This window comes from Zeugodacus cucurbitae, chromosome 4 (genome assembly GCF_028554725.1).
Source record: "Zeugodacus cucurbitae isolate PBARC_wt_2022May chromosome 4, idZeuCucr1.2, whole genome shotgun sequence".
NCBI lineage: Eukaryota > Metazoa > Arthropoda > Insecta > Diptera > Tephritidae > Zeugodacus > Zeugodacus cucurbitae.
The window spans coordinates 60,672,220-60,686,695 of record NC_071669.1 but is presented as its reverse complement, the minus strand read 5'-3'; the positions used below and the strand labels follow the sequence as shown (position 1 = coordinate 60,686,695).

General features: G+C 34.5%; 2 protein-coding genes across 19 annotated transcripts in view; one reads left to right on the top strand and one right to left on the bottom strand.

The window, feature by feature from the left end:
• The window catches only part of LOC105220753 (supervillin), a 363,739-nt gene that overhangs the window by 285,162 nt on the left and 64,101 nt on the right, over positions 1-14,476 (top strand). The window lies entirely within an intron of this gene.
• LOC105220756 (uncharacterized) lies at positions 1,372-2,978 on the bottom strand. Its single transcript, XM_011197244.3, has 2 exons — positions 2,401-2,978; positions 1,372-1,870 (listed from the first exon to the last, which is right to left on the bottom strand). The coding sequence occupies exons 1-2, from the start codon at positions 2,779-2,781 to the stop codon at positions 1,484-1,486; spliced, it is 768 nt and encodes a 255-aa protein (XP_011195546.2). The 5' UTR covers positions 2,782-2,978; the 3' UTR covers positions 1,372-1,483.

Below are 14,476 nucleotides of genomic sequence, written 5' to 3'. Positions count from 1 at the left end.
TCCTTACTTGTTATGTTTTCGTCTGTAACAGTCTGAAAAATTACGTGGTCTTCTTAAGATATGGATCATAAACCTTGTAATCTATTTCAAAGATTTTACTCAAGATCTTGAAGTAACCTTCCCTATTTCCCTCGAAACTTCTTAAAGTAAGCGACGAATTTGAGGACCTCAAGATAACGTACTATTTCGGAAGCAATTAAAAAGGGTTATATATTTGATTGGTTTAAATGAATATTAAATTGAGATCAGCGCTGTTATTTATATCCTGTAAGAGGTTACCTCATTTAGAGACATCTAATTTTTCCTTCAAAGTTTTTATGTAGTAAATTTTAATGAGCAATTGAAGCCATTCTTCGAGAGGCTGCTTTATTTTGTAGATCGTATACTAAATTTACCTATCCGTTACTCTTCTGAAGTATGTGATACTTATAGGCCATCTTGTGATATACGAAAAAGCTATGTGTGATGGTAAATATTCTACATAAGATTGAGCGCTTTCTCCTGCACGTGCTTCCTCGTCATTCCAAAAAACAAAAAATATTGAAACAAATATTTTCATAAATATCGCATATCAGCTATGCAAAGTATGCGCTGACGCATTATTTCGCGCAAATATTTTCATACCAAATGCACGCAAAATTTACTTCCTGTCCGCAAGTTAACATAACGCCATAAACAATTTATTAAAAATATTTTTATCTCGCAAAATATTTAATTTTTATTTTTTCTCTTTTCTTTGCAGGTAAGTGATGCTGAACCAAAAATAAAAAAATATACAATTATATACTTTACGCTTGAGCGTGGTGCAAAATGTGGCAGCTAAATATTTAGTGTGAGTCTAAGTAAAAAGAAAAGTTCTGTTTATCTACTCTGCTAATGATCAAAATATCTGTGTTTGCTTAAAAAACGACACGTGAGCAATAAATAAACAAAGTTGATATATTCAAACGGAAATTCGTAGATAATGCAGTCGACAGTCGTGACAAATGAAAGGGTTTGCTCCAACTCGTAGACTCCGTCGGGGTTGTGTATGTAAGTGATGCACCTGAGTCACGCGCCAGAATTTGCAAAATCGACTCACATCTCCGATTGCATTGTTAATTTGGCAAAATATTTACACTTCTTAAACAAATCGGGCTTATAATCCCTTTTTCTGCTGATTGGACAGTTCGTTGCGAAACAGGGTTGATTTTCCGCCCGACACTTAACACGACTTTGAAGTGCACTTAACTGCCTGTGTGTGTTGGCAAACGTGCCGATATTGAATTACTGAAAAATTTGCACAAATCGCAAACATGCTCGGGTGCAAATATGCAAATGTTTGGCGAAAGAATTCAAAAATGGGAAAAAAGAAATCTGCACAAAAAAACATTAATTTTTGAATTTATTTTCCCTTTATTTATTTATTTCTTACATTTCTATTCACTTCACATACTTTTTGGTATTATTTAACCACCGAAAAATCGTTTGATTTTGCCGGTGGTCAGTTTAACAAGTTTAAAATCTGTTCAACTTGTTTTTGTAGATTTTGTGACTGTTCAGTGGTCGTTAGTTCTTCGTAGGTGGGTGGTGGAAATGTCGATGGAGGCGGAGATGGTGCTGGTGCTTCAGTGGTCGTTGTGGTTGTTGTGGAGCTTGTCGTTGGTTGTACTGTTGTTGACGAAAATTCGAGTCTTGGCTTGACCCGTCCATCTAGACAACCCTGCAGATAGTTGTAATTACTAGCTGTATCTGAGACATAGCGTCGCTCAGCACGTTGACAACACTGCTGATGATGCAAATCGACTAGACGATAGCGTTCTTGCAATACGGTTGCATGTTCGGAGGCATTACCCGATATGCTGTAGGTCGCTTTTGTGTTCTCTGAACCCTGTGGGAGGATATGTAAAAAAATGTTTGTTTTCTTAGTATCATTACCTATTAAAATCCTAAAAACCTTTTTTAAATCCCTAGAGTATCATTCGAAGTTATCCCAGGACTTCTCTTTAGAACCTATTTGCTTTTGAGTCGATAAATCGATCTATTGGTAACTGAGTTCTATTTTTCCTCAGTTTGGCGATGATTTTATCTCTCGTGATGATTACTCTATTGTCTTTACCACGAGTTAAGTTCTCCACTCCAGCATCATCAGAACATTTAGACTTACTATCCTTAACCACTTTTCCTGTTAGTCTTTGGGAAAGTCAAATAATAAAACACATACCTAAGATTTTGACATTTGAGTGCTCAGGTTAAAAAAAAATCTAAACCAAAACCCCACCGAAATCAATCGATTTCACGTTTTTATAATTCCCAATCGATTTTGGTATTGTCTCAAAATTTTGATTAAATATTTCCATTATTTTAAACACCACTGACTTGACCTTCTCAATTCTAAATCACTCCTCAAAATATACTTACAATTTTCGTGTGACAATTGAACAGTTCCATAGTGTTGTTGTGCTCATTACAAGCGCGTAGACTACTGCATACCACCTCGGAAGCTTCCACAACTTCTCGACGTTCCTTCGCCGAAACCCCGTCAATTTGTTTGCGTTCCTCGCTCGCTTCGACCAGGCAATGCTTGTAGTCCTGTCCGTAAGCTTCGCTGATCGAATTTGAATGCCCGATGTAGTCGGTGAAACACGCCACCGACACTTGCGGATTCAGCGCCGTAATTCGCGAGGTGAAAAGCAAACGTGCCAAGCCCTGTTGGGATGGCAGACCGACACTGTGCGGTATTTGGGACATTGCCGGCTGCAAGGCGGCGGTCAAAAGTATTGTTATTACCAGTTTTAGCATATTGGTTCTCTTCGCGTCTTCGACGACTTTTGCGTAATTTCACTATTTGATCGGCGCTAGTTGCCTTTAATGCTGTCGCGTAGTACTCCAAGTTTGCGGTTTGTAGGGAACTTTTCAAGCAATAGTAGATTTTTTCACTGTATGCGGCGAGTTGTTGCTCGTCGTTCGAATTTCGCAAAACTATGTTGGCCCCTAAGAAGGAAGCTGATTTTATATATTGTTCGGTAGCTGCGAATTTTCGAAACCTAATGCTTGCTCAGCTTATCAGGCGTTATCTGTGACAAAGAGTTGGTCAGTAAACAGCATACAACGAACTCGACTCTACCTTCAAAGAGCAGACACTTTTCTTTGAGTCTTGATTGTTTTAGCTCACACATCTCGTTATTCAACAACGCGCTACGAGGGTGGACTTTTTTGAATGAAATGCTGGATTTTTCTACCCTAAAAATATCTTTGTTATCGACGTTTCTAAGTAATCTATATTATATCGAAGGCAGGCACGCTAATGCCTTATCGAATTCGGTATATCTTAAAATTTTCTCGTCCCTGTTGTCATACAATTGATATCCGTTTTCTCAGTTTTAGGTGAACGGTGCTAAGGATCTAATAATAAAGCACTGATTAGTATTTCTATCATTCAAAAAGTATAGTTGGACTGACGAAGGCTATACTACGTACTATACTAAAAACTTTGACTAGAAAGAAGCGAGTTCGCGAATTTTGTGAACCTGCTGGTTATTACTTATAGAATGGCCATCTTCATCAAAATTAATACATTCCTTGTTGCAGTATGAGTAGACCCTCCGGTTGAGAAACAAAATTTTTTTTGGGAATTTTCAATTGGAACGAAAGAAAGCTGACCTTGTAATTGATAGAAGTGTTCAAGTTTCAGATCTTCTGTATAGCCAATGTAATGATCTAGATTACTAATATTGCTTTCTCACTCCGAATATCTTCTAACTCACCCTCGTATTTCATATGTATATAAGAGTTTGCAGGCGAAATTCTTATCTCCTTACGCCTTTGGTGATTTTTATACCCCTATTGGCTTTAGTGTTGACTCTTTTCAGTTGCTTTGCAGATCTTCAGCATCACGACATTATAATAATAACACTACAAGCTAACGTGATAAACGTGCATAACTCTTCCTACAATATTTACCAACATCGGGGAGCTAAATAAAGTGTAATGATGTCATCCATAATTAGGTGAATGTTTCGAGGAATACTTTTTGAAAAAATAAAAGCGCTATAAATTAGAGAAATTATATATTAATGTACATATGACAGGTGATTCGTAAGCTGTCATCGATTAGTCAAACTTTGAGAAGTGGCGAATCGAACAAACAACTGGTATAAATCAAGTAGACTGGCATAATGAAATAGAGATGGATGCTCTCTCTTTACACAGTTGTATCACTTTGTTGTCGCTGTCACGTGTAATTCTTTTTACAAGAGAGTAGTAAGATCCATGTAAGAACCACGTAAGATGTAAGCGGAACTAAAAACGTGAGTTTAATATGCAAATATTAGCATATTTATTTAAGTTACACCGGCAAAAAATTCCCACTGTCGCCATCGGTTCCTTTTTAATAGGTTTACTTGTGTTTATATAAAAACTTGCATCACGAGATTCGCAGCTCACCGATATTTACCGAACTGTAGTAAAGAAAGTAAAAGAATTTTTAGTTTTAGACAATCTATAAATACAGTTTATTAAAACAAAAAAAATAAAGGCAAACGTTGAAGCGATAAGCGTAGTTTTTATACGGGAAAAAATTTCAACAAATAATTTTATCACAAAATATACAAGAAAATACGCAAATGATTTACTAAGAATACCAACGGAAATTGTGTTAAAATGTATGTGTTGCTGGTTAATAAACAACAATGTCAAATTTTTTATATAAATTTTAAAAATACACCATGGTGAAATTGTAAATTATAATTTAGAAAACAAAGTGCGGCTATTTTAATTGATGAATCACAGCGTAATAAATAAATCAGAACAAATCAGTAGTGCAAATTGGGAGGAAGTAAACGTAAAAGTGGAACAGTATTCAGTAAATTTTTTTTTATCAAAATTCATATAAAATAATATAATTAGTCATTAAGAATTAAAAAATTTAAATGAATAAAAATAATAGAGAAATCAAATATATACATACATCATGGAATGTCAGTCGGCTAAATAAAACTGAAAGAGGAACTTTCTTGGTAATTTGCCGCAATTTCTTTGATGAGAAAAATCAGCAAAAATATTTCGCTTAATCCAGTATTGTAGCTTATAGAGTTACCATATTTTTATTATTTTTTTAAACACTGTTGCTAAGATCGGGTGAGTGATTCGTGGCCAGATTTACTTACCACTTTTCGATTTAATCTTAAATGTTTTTGAAAATCAACAGTATAAGAACAGAATTTCACCGAAGAAATGTAAGAAAAGTGCTCAGTTTTGTTTAAAAAAGGAAAATGGGCGTGTCGTAACCCACTTCTGGGTCAAAAATCATATCTCAGGAACTGCTCCAACTATTTAAACCAAAATTGGTACATAATATTTGAGGTGTGGCATCATTCATTTGAAAATTGTCGAAATCGGGCTTTAAGTCTAGAAATCTCAAGGCCCAGATCGAAAGTACCGGTAAATCTCTCAGATATTTTAAGGAAATTTTGAGAGAATCTTTTTCTTCTAATAATGTGTTCTTTGTGTGAACTCGCATGATAATTCCCACTAGCTTCCATATATCTAACATTAAGGTTTTCAAACATGCGGTGGTCTTTATACCTTATATATCGGTTAATATGTAAGATATCTTAGAAAAATTAAGTGAGCGTATATACATATATAGAGTGTATTGGATATTATATAGCGTGGTGGGGAAAATAAGTGCCATCGGTCTAGTAATTCTCTGTTCTCATGTACTATATATAATGATTTTCGTTTTTCCAGTGAGTTTTATGCCAAATATATGAGTCAAATTGTGTGTTCTCGTAATGAAATTAGATAAATAATTTGCGACAGGTTAAAATTGTCGGTTACACCCGAATTTCGCCCTAACTTTCTGCTTATTTTTCGAAGTTAAAATGAAAAAAAAGCTTTTTTGATTTTCATACCAATTTTGGGGTATTAATAAATTTATTAAAACACAGCAGGGGTGTCATATCTGTTAGGGTTTGGTATCTTGCTCATTGCATGAGCTATTTGTTAAATATCAAATCAGAAAAAGGGTAAATTAATTTCTATCACATTAGTACTAATTACTGGTTAATCAGAGAAGAAGAGAATGAGTCAACAATGACAGAAACTTCAAGCAACAAAAATCACCACTAAAAACCGTACAAAATATTACCAATGAACAAAAAGTAAATTAACGACATAGTCAGTCAGTGCCAGATGACGCCTAGAAAGCCCCTTGTGTCCTTACTTCCACACTCTACACTACAGATGACAGCTCATAAACGCTCATACATATAGAAATATTTGCTAGAACTCCCCTGTTGAAATCCTTAAATGAAATGTTAACACAGTTTGTGGCATGCATCCTAACATGCCACGTTGCTCCACCGCCAAGCAATTTCATAATGAAATGCACAAGGAAGTGTGAGCGCTTTGATAGCGACACAAAGAGAAGCAGTGAAAGCCATCGAAGGCATGTCGAAACCAATGCCCTCTGCACAAAGCATGTACTATATAAATCTCAAAGGAGCTAACAGGGAAACACATAAAGGATACACGCAGACAGCAGACAATGTTACGAATATCAAAAGTCAAAAGTATCATCTATTAAAGCCGTCCAAAGTTGGGGTAACTGGCGGTCGGACGTTGCCTTGGTTGAAATCGAAAAAAAAAACACAACAAATGCAACTTTTGGGGTTGTTATGCTCTCGCCACTTACTCACTTTTTGGGGCGAGAGTCGTGGCGTCTATGCAGCCGGAAAACCAAATGTGTGTTTCCTTTGTATACTTTCCGGTAGACAAACATTATACGGTGAAAGAGTGGAACAGTAAAACTTTACAACCGGCGAACAGCCGGCATTTTCCGTATTCCGAAGGTCGATAATATAAACAAACAAGAGAAACGGAGCGAAGAATGAGCGTAAGTGAATGAAAGTGATGGGGAGATTCAGCGCCAGACAATGTCGTCAGTCAGTTACATTGAAGGGGGGAATGAAGGTTGCAATGAACTCCAACGACCGAGTGGCAGTTGCAGACGTAGACAATGACTGAAAAGGCATTTGAGGGTGGCTGTCAACTGTAGCATAAACTTGCGAGCGGGGTAAAAGAGAGAGAGAGAGTCAGTTATTGCACTGGAGTAGGGAAAATTAAGTGAGTGATAATGGTGCTTAAAGTGTAAATTTTTCGAGAAAATTATAGAACAAATTTCAATTCTTGATATAATTGATGTAAAGATGAATTATGATCAACATTTCATCAGTTTTCTAATTTTTAAATACTTATTTTTTACCTCATCATCCTGAATGTAGGCAATGAGATTTTTCTATATATAAAATAGCTGTGAGTGTTGCCTACATTTAGGCAATTATATATTTAATCCACAGTTTATCGAAGTCGCACTCCTTACAATTCGAAAAAATCTGGAAACCTCTATAACAAAAATAGTTTAACGATTTTTTTCAGAATTTACTTGATTGTAATATCAGAATTATTTTTTTTTTTTTTGCTAAAAATTGTATATTTCACACTTCAATACTCACTGCTATCTATATGTAATTAATTGCAAATATGACTTTCAATATTGTAAGTTTTTTTTTGCATTCACTTGTCATAATCCATTAATGCCCTTTTTGTCATGCATCACGGCGCAATCATTATATGAAAATTGAATTATTTAAATAACCGGTTACGTAAGTGACACTCAATATTATTGCTACTGTTTTTAAATCGTGTGGCTGACTGAGCTGAACTGTTGATTGCCTGATTTGATTGGCTGGCTGCTTGACGTGCTGTATGATTGACGAATATATGTGGTGCTTGTTGTGCGATTTGACATTATGTCGGGTGAAGCCACAAAATTTTCATATCACTTACAATTTGTTGAATTTAATACGATTTAAATTAATTAAGCTTGATTTTATAACTATCAACAAACAATCAGTGCATTTGTGACAATTGAATGACAACTAAGGTGGCAAGTTAATGGTTTTGTCTAACAATATAAATAACACTATACCTTCGAAATCCGTCTATAATTCAAGCACTTTGAGTGACAGTTGAACAAAATACTTATTGGTAAAAAGTAAAAGGTTAGTGCGGTGTTATTTACCATGTGACATATATGACGAAATCGTCCTTTAACAGAGGACACATTTTTTAGACGTTGTAATAAGACTCATATTTTAAAGAAGTTATTTTGGAACTTGCGCTCATGCTCCTTTCAGAACCATATTCCCCAAGAATCTAGAGTTAAATTTTATAAAAATTATATATTTTCGATAACTGGGTTTTTGCACAAAGTTACCATTTTATCGTATGTCAGATGAAATCCTACAACCGCTTTAGTAACTTGAAATCTCTCTTATCTGTGTTTCTGCTGTCTCTAGTCTTCTCTTTCAACTTTAAAAAAGATGAACTGTCCTATAACCGACCACACATTTTTCCGTGACTCTCTAGGGACCCTAAACACTTAATCCGAATGAGTATTCTAAGTATTCTAACCATCGAACTTGTTTTATTGAAAAATTATTGAATATTATTACCGAAAAGCATCGTGTTAGCGTTAAATATAAAGAAGCGATTCCTCAAAACCTTTTATTTATGATCGACTCTACACATTTAGGATCATGTATTGGTCATGAAACTTGTCTCACTCATTGTTTAAAAAAACTATTTAAATTTATTACTAAAAGAACGCTGAATAGTGATCCCAAAAGAAATGCTTTCTAACAAAAATCAAACAGAAGTCGTATCTCAGCCGCTTCTTCGGATTCTCGACAATTCTGCTGTTTTTAACACTCGAATATCCGCTTTTGGTACACACCATGATCCGAATGAGATCTTATAAAGAAACCTAATCAAAAAACCAGAGGCCGATCTAGTAGGTTGCCTGAAGCAAGTCCTCGGAAAATTGGTTTGTTTCTAAGATTACCTACTCAAAGCTTATATAATTCCTTTGTCCCACCAATCTGCTCTCATTTCAAAACCTACTATGTACAAACTACTACTTCAATATTACGCAATAATTCCCCACACATAACAAGTTACTACAAAGCAAGTAGTTTCCACTTTACGAGTATTTCTCACAATTTCACAACATAAGTCTATGTGACTCAACAACAATTCTACGTCGTCGTCGGACGGTCATAGGCCTCGAAGTGGTTCCCAAAGAGCGCCCACTTTAGTGACAAATGTGACATGCCACCTCTAGCCGGTTAAGCTCGAACGGTTAGTGTATTTGCAAGGCAAGACAAGAACGTGTGTGACACAACATAAATCAGAATTGGTTTGAGGGAAGAGACAGACAGACAGACAGACAACAAAGCCAAGAGACTGTCTTACGGCGAGTACTTTTTATGTGATTTTCTTTTTTTTATTGCTGCACTTGTTTCTTTCACTTCTTAAGCTTTATTACTATGCTTGCCGAGTGTGCTTAATGATTTTATTTTCCATTCGCCACTGTGGTAACCAGTCCACAGTCTGGTTGCTGCCAACTTGTCTTGTCTTAGGTTAATTGACCGCAAGACTTCTTAGTCGCAACACACAGGTTTAAAGTGTTCGTGTATAGATCGCGAGCATGTAATTAGTACATAGTGGCAATGAAATGTCGAGCGTTTATGATGTGTGTAGTTATGTAGGGTTGTCTGAGCGCTAAGTTTTCCGTATGTGGTACTTACGACATCAGCTGAGCTGAGCGTAGTTTCGAGGGTTTTACTACCATATCGTGTGTATTTATAATTACTCGTATTGTATGTGACAATAGAGTACATTCAACTGTCATCGCCGTAGTCTCAGCTGTTTTCTGATTTGTGAGAGTCACTTTGAAGACAGTTGTACACGCTTTGAGAAGAATTTCGAAAAAAACTGAAAACAAATAACTAAGTTACATTTAATTTCATTGCCAGCAAGTTATAATTACTGCATTACTGTTATACTGTAAAGTAATGTAATGCTTTTCTTGTGGTAATCAAGCTGGTTCGCCTTGATTTTTTCTTACTATAGACTGTCTTTCATATTAAAGCGAGTACATATGTATGAAATATAAAAAAATGTAAAAAATATAAAAATTACAAAATTTTCAATTTGTTTAACAAATAATTAACATTTTCATATATTTATATAACATACATATCTGCAAATTGTAAAAAAAAGATTGCAAGAAACTGATTTTGCTAATGATTTTTTAAACCTTGAATTGCGCCGTTAGCAAATAATCAATTTCCTATTTCCATTAAAAAAACTAATGAAATAAACAGAAAATGAAATTAAGCAAAATTAGCAAATTGCTTAATAATTCCTTTCTAATTAATTTTGATAATTCTATTGCAAATAAGTTAATTTATTATTGTACATATGTTTGAATCGGTCCATAGCTAATTTACACGTAATTAAAGCCTTCGAATCATAATCTTTATATATGTTGCTGTTCAGTCGACCGTGTTGTTATTGTTAACGGCATAAAACATTACTCGCTAAGTTTTGTAGAATACTCTCGAATTGATTGTTCTTCGCTGAATAAAATGTTCCGGATACCTATAACCAAGATATCTTTGTTTCAATAGAGTTTAAATATTCAAATATTTCTTATAAATAGTTCCTGTGTTTTGAATTCTGATTTTGAATCAAAATGTTTTTCTTAATCCAGTAATACCTAAATATCCCTCTAGATAGCCTAGAAATCTCTCTTAATATTTGCAAAACTTATACCATTCATAATCCGGTAATAGTTCAAGGTTTTAATAAGTCACATAATATATTCTGTTGAAGCCCAAAAAATCCCACATGAAGTGAAAATGAGAAATTCTTCTGCTTTGTGGATATCAGTTGATAATTGTTTGGATTCGTCGTTGTTTTTTTGTCTGTTGCATCTATTCTACTCTTTGAAGGCGTTTCTCTCTATATTTTTTGGATGTTATCTGTCCCTAAGACCTTTAATTGTTATAAACTATTATTTATTTTGTTGGAATCCTAAGGAGCTGAGGAAATCCTACATTCTACAAGAGATTTTCATCTTTCCGAATATCTTTAATTTAATTGTTCCTGTTACTCCTATAAAGATTAGGATTAGTTCTTACTAAAATATACTAATAAATAACATATGACACTGAAAGAATTATCGTCTTGTCAATTTTGAAACTCTGCTAAAGTGACGTCAGCAAAACAGCTGATATTATAGCCAACACTAAGAGTAACCATTCAAATATTTTTTGCTAATGAAGCAAACTGATAAGTCTTCGTTTTCGTCATGAAGATTTATTTAATTGTTGGTGTTTCATGAAATATTTAAATTATTGCTACAATAAAATCAGCCGAAAACTCCACCACTTCTTCCGAATAAAGTAACTGTTGGCAATACTTTTGGCTTGGCTCTTTCGTATTCAAATTCGTGTTTGGTTTTTTTGCATTTTCATGCTAACAAATAAGCGAGTAAAACCGTTAAAAAAGCCACACCTTGAACTTGAATTTGCTGGCATGTTACAAAACAAAGACCAGCTTAGCATCACAAATAGTATGTCTTACATTATGAGTTGTGTTAAGTAAGTGAGTGTTAAACACAATATTTATATTTAAGTATGTATGTAAAATAAATATGTATGTTTTTTGTATGTGTTTCTTTTAAGATTATTTAGTAAATTCATTAAGCGTTCAAGGTTAGCTAAAATCTCAGAGATTTAAAGTTCAAAACATATTTACTTATGAGCTGAAGCCGTGCTTACATACTTTGTTTCTTAATCCTTTGATTATTATGTACTATTCAGAGAATAATTCTTGAATAGTTTTCTAGGATTACTATAAAAAAATCCAGGATTACCATCATAAAAAGAGCGTCACCTTTAAGTTTAAACTGTTATACTTGAAAGAAGAGTTTTTCAGGGTATTCACTATAACATTCTACAATTCCGTGATTTATCCATATAACACAAGAACATTCAGAACATATAGCGCTTGTTTCGAAGACCATGTTTATAAAGCAACTTTAGAAAATCAAGAATTTTTGCTGAAGAGTCATTGAAGTCCATTGAGATAATACAATTGAAAGCATAGAACAGTCATCAGATATTTAAATAAAACTGCTCTAATTAAATAAAACCGGAGATAAGTTCAAAGATCTCAACTTAAGATATTTAATAATTCGAAACCTAATGAGCAATATTGAGAAACTATCCACTGGTTATGTTGTTATCATATTACAGTGATGACAGCTCTTGATACATGGTATATCTATGAATGATATAGATTATGACACTTTCCGTTACTTTTTTTGGAAACCGTTTGACAGATAATTAGTTCGTGAGGTCATGAATGATATAAGGAGAAGACTTTGTTTACAATCATTAAGAAACTTTGACAATTTGTGTCAAACGGAGCGTGTCTTGCCTTACATTCAGAGTTTGTAGTTTGAACTCTATTATTCTTGATTACATATTCGTACTTAAATATACTTATAAGGATCTTTTTGACCAAAATGTCTACCCGATTTCTAAGTTAAGATAACTCGATATGGCACCCTGTAATATGTCACTTTTTAAAATCAACCACCTTTAACTCGAGAGTTTGCGCAAAATCACTTGAGTCCCTCGAGTGCCAATTATGGGTCCCAACAGCGCACTTCTGATATTTAGTGTACGCTCATAACTAATTGCCTGCTAAAATCAACATTGAAATAGGCCTTGACGCTTGATCTTTGTACCACATCTTCGGCCAAGCTCTTTACTTTGCGCGCCTCTTCAACCGCACCAAAGCAAAGCAATAACAAATCAAATAGCAATCAAGTCAAGCTTTGTAAAAGAAGCTCAAGCTGAACAAATGAAAATAAATAGAAATAGAAACGCAAAACACACTGTGCTAAAAGATAGTGGATACACCGAAGCAAAGGTGAGTTTGCAAATGGCAAAAGCCGCAGGCAACGCAATGCAGCGCTGAGCTCTGCAGCTGCGCGTAGATGAGGCGTGATCGTGGGAATTCGACAAGCCGCGTCTTAAGTTTCCAATGCACAGCTGAGACGCTTTAATTGCCACAATGAATGAATATCAACACAGTTTAATGCCCGTGTGTGTGTTTCGAATGAGGTGTGTGCATTGCTTCGTAAATATGCGTGGCAGCCGCAATGCGTTGACACTGGCTGACATTGAAAAGATAAACGCGCAGACGCGTGAGCGATTCGCTGTCGTTGCTTCAAGCCTCTTGCTTTGCTCACTTGCGATTTCAACAGCAATTGCAGCAATATGCGTAGCAATTACAAAAGCAATGGTGATCAAGATGATGATGATGGCGCACAAAGCCACAACAACACGCTCGTTGAGTGATCAACAGCTTGACAACAATGAATTGACAGCAAAAGTAATTGTTGCGAAGCTGTTGTTACTTTGAATTGCGATTTTGTTGCCAAGCATTTGTCTTCTATTTTACTTCGATTAGATGATTATTAGCAGTGCTTTTGTTTCTTTGATTTTATAAAAATATTTAGTTTTTTCCCAAAGTATTTCAAATTGTTGATAAAATTGTTTAAAATGCTCGACACCTTCTAAATAGAAGGTCATATTCACATGTCTTTTTCTATTTCCAAAAATAAAGATAACCTTAGAAGCGCGTCTTTTTACATGCTAAATTAAGATAAATCGCTGAAAGTGCTAAAGACTATCCCAAAAATCCCTATTGGAAGATGTGCTGGCATAAGTGCATTATATCGATATCATTAATCTACCGGACATACAATAACATTTTATCCAAATTCAAAAAAAAAAAAAAAAAATCCGGTTATTTTTTGAACACACTCGTATACCATTAAATCTACTAATCGGTTAGTTCACGAACTCAACTGATGGATCCTTACATATCTAACCAAATATCAGCTAGTTCTTTATAAAAAGAGGACCCTCTCAGATCCGTTCGATCCCAAGTAACATATCAAAATTTCTGATCTGACTAAACTTTATGAAGACTTGACAATTACATGTTATAAATTAATCATTCTCAGTGATCCTGCTTTTCTATTTCACCTATTTTGGTATTGTCTTAAGGAGGGGGTAAGATTTGTTTCGTCGAAAAAATACCTTTTTTCATGAATTTTTTTAGAAAAAATTATTGCTGTAGGTTTATTTTACTTATTATTATATGAAAGTACAACATTTGAAGGATACTTAAAAAAAGTTTTATCGAAAAATAGCGAGGAATAACGGATTTATCGTCGATCTCTGCAGGCACCTCGAAAAAAAGTTGTTATGCGGTGACCAGCCTACAGCATCACTGGATCATCCGAAACCAAAAAATCAAAATGCTTTCTTTAGTTTATTAGTTTATCTTTCAATTGACGTCGAATGACCTAAAACTTTAACACAATATTCTTGAGGTGTTGATGGTTCAAAAAAAAAATAAAAAATAAAAAAAATGAAAAAAAAAAATTGTCAAACCTTACCCCCCCTTAAGGCAGCAGTCACTTTAGAAGCCGAAAAAAAAAAACGTTTTTTTAGCTATTTTTTTTTTTGAAAGGGAATTTTAAGACGATAGTGTACTATATATA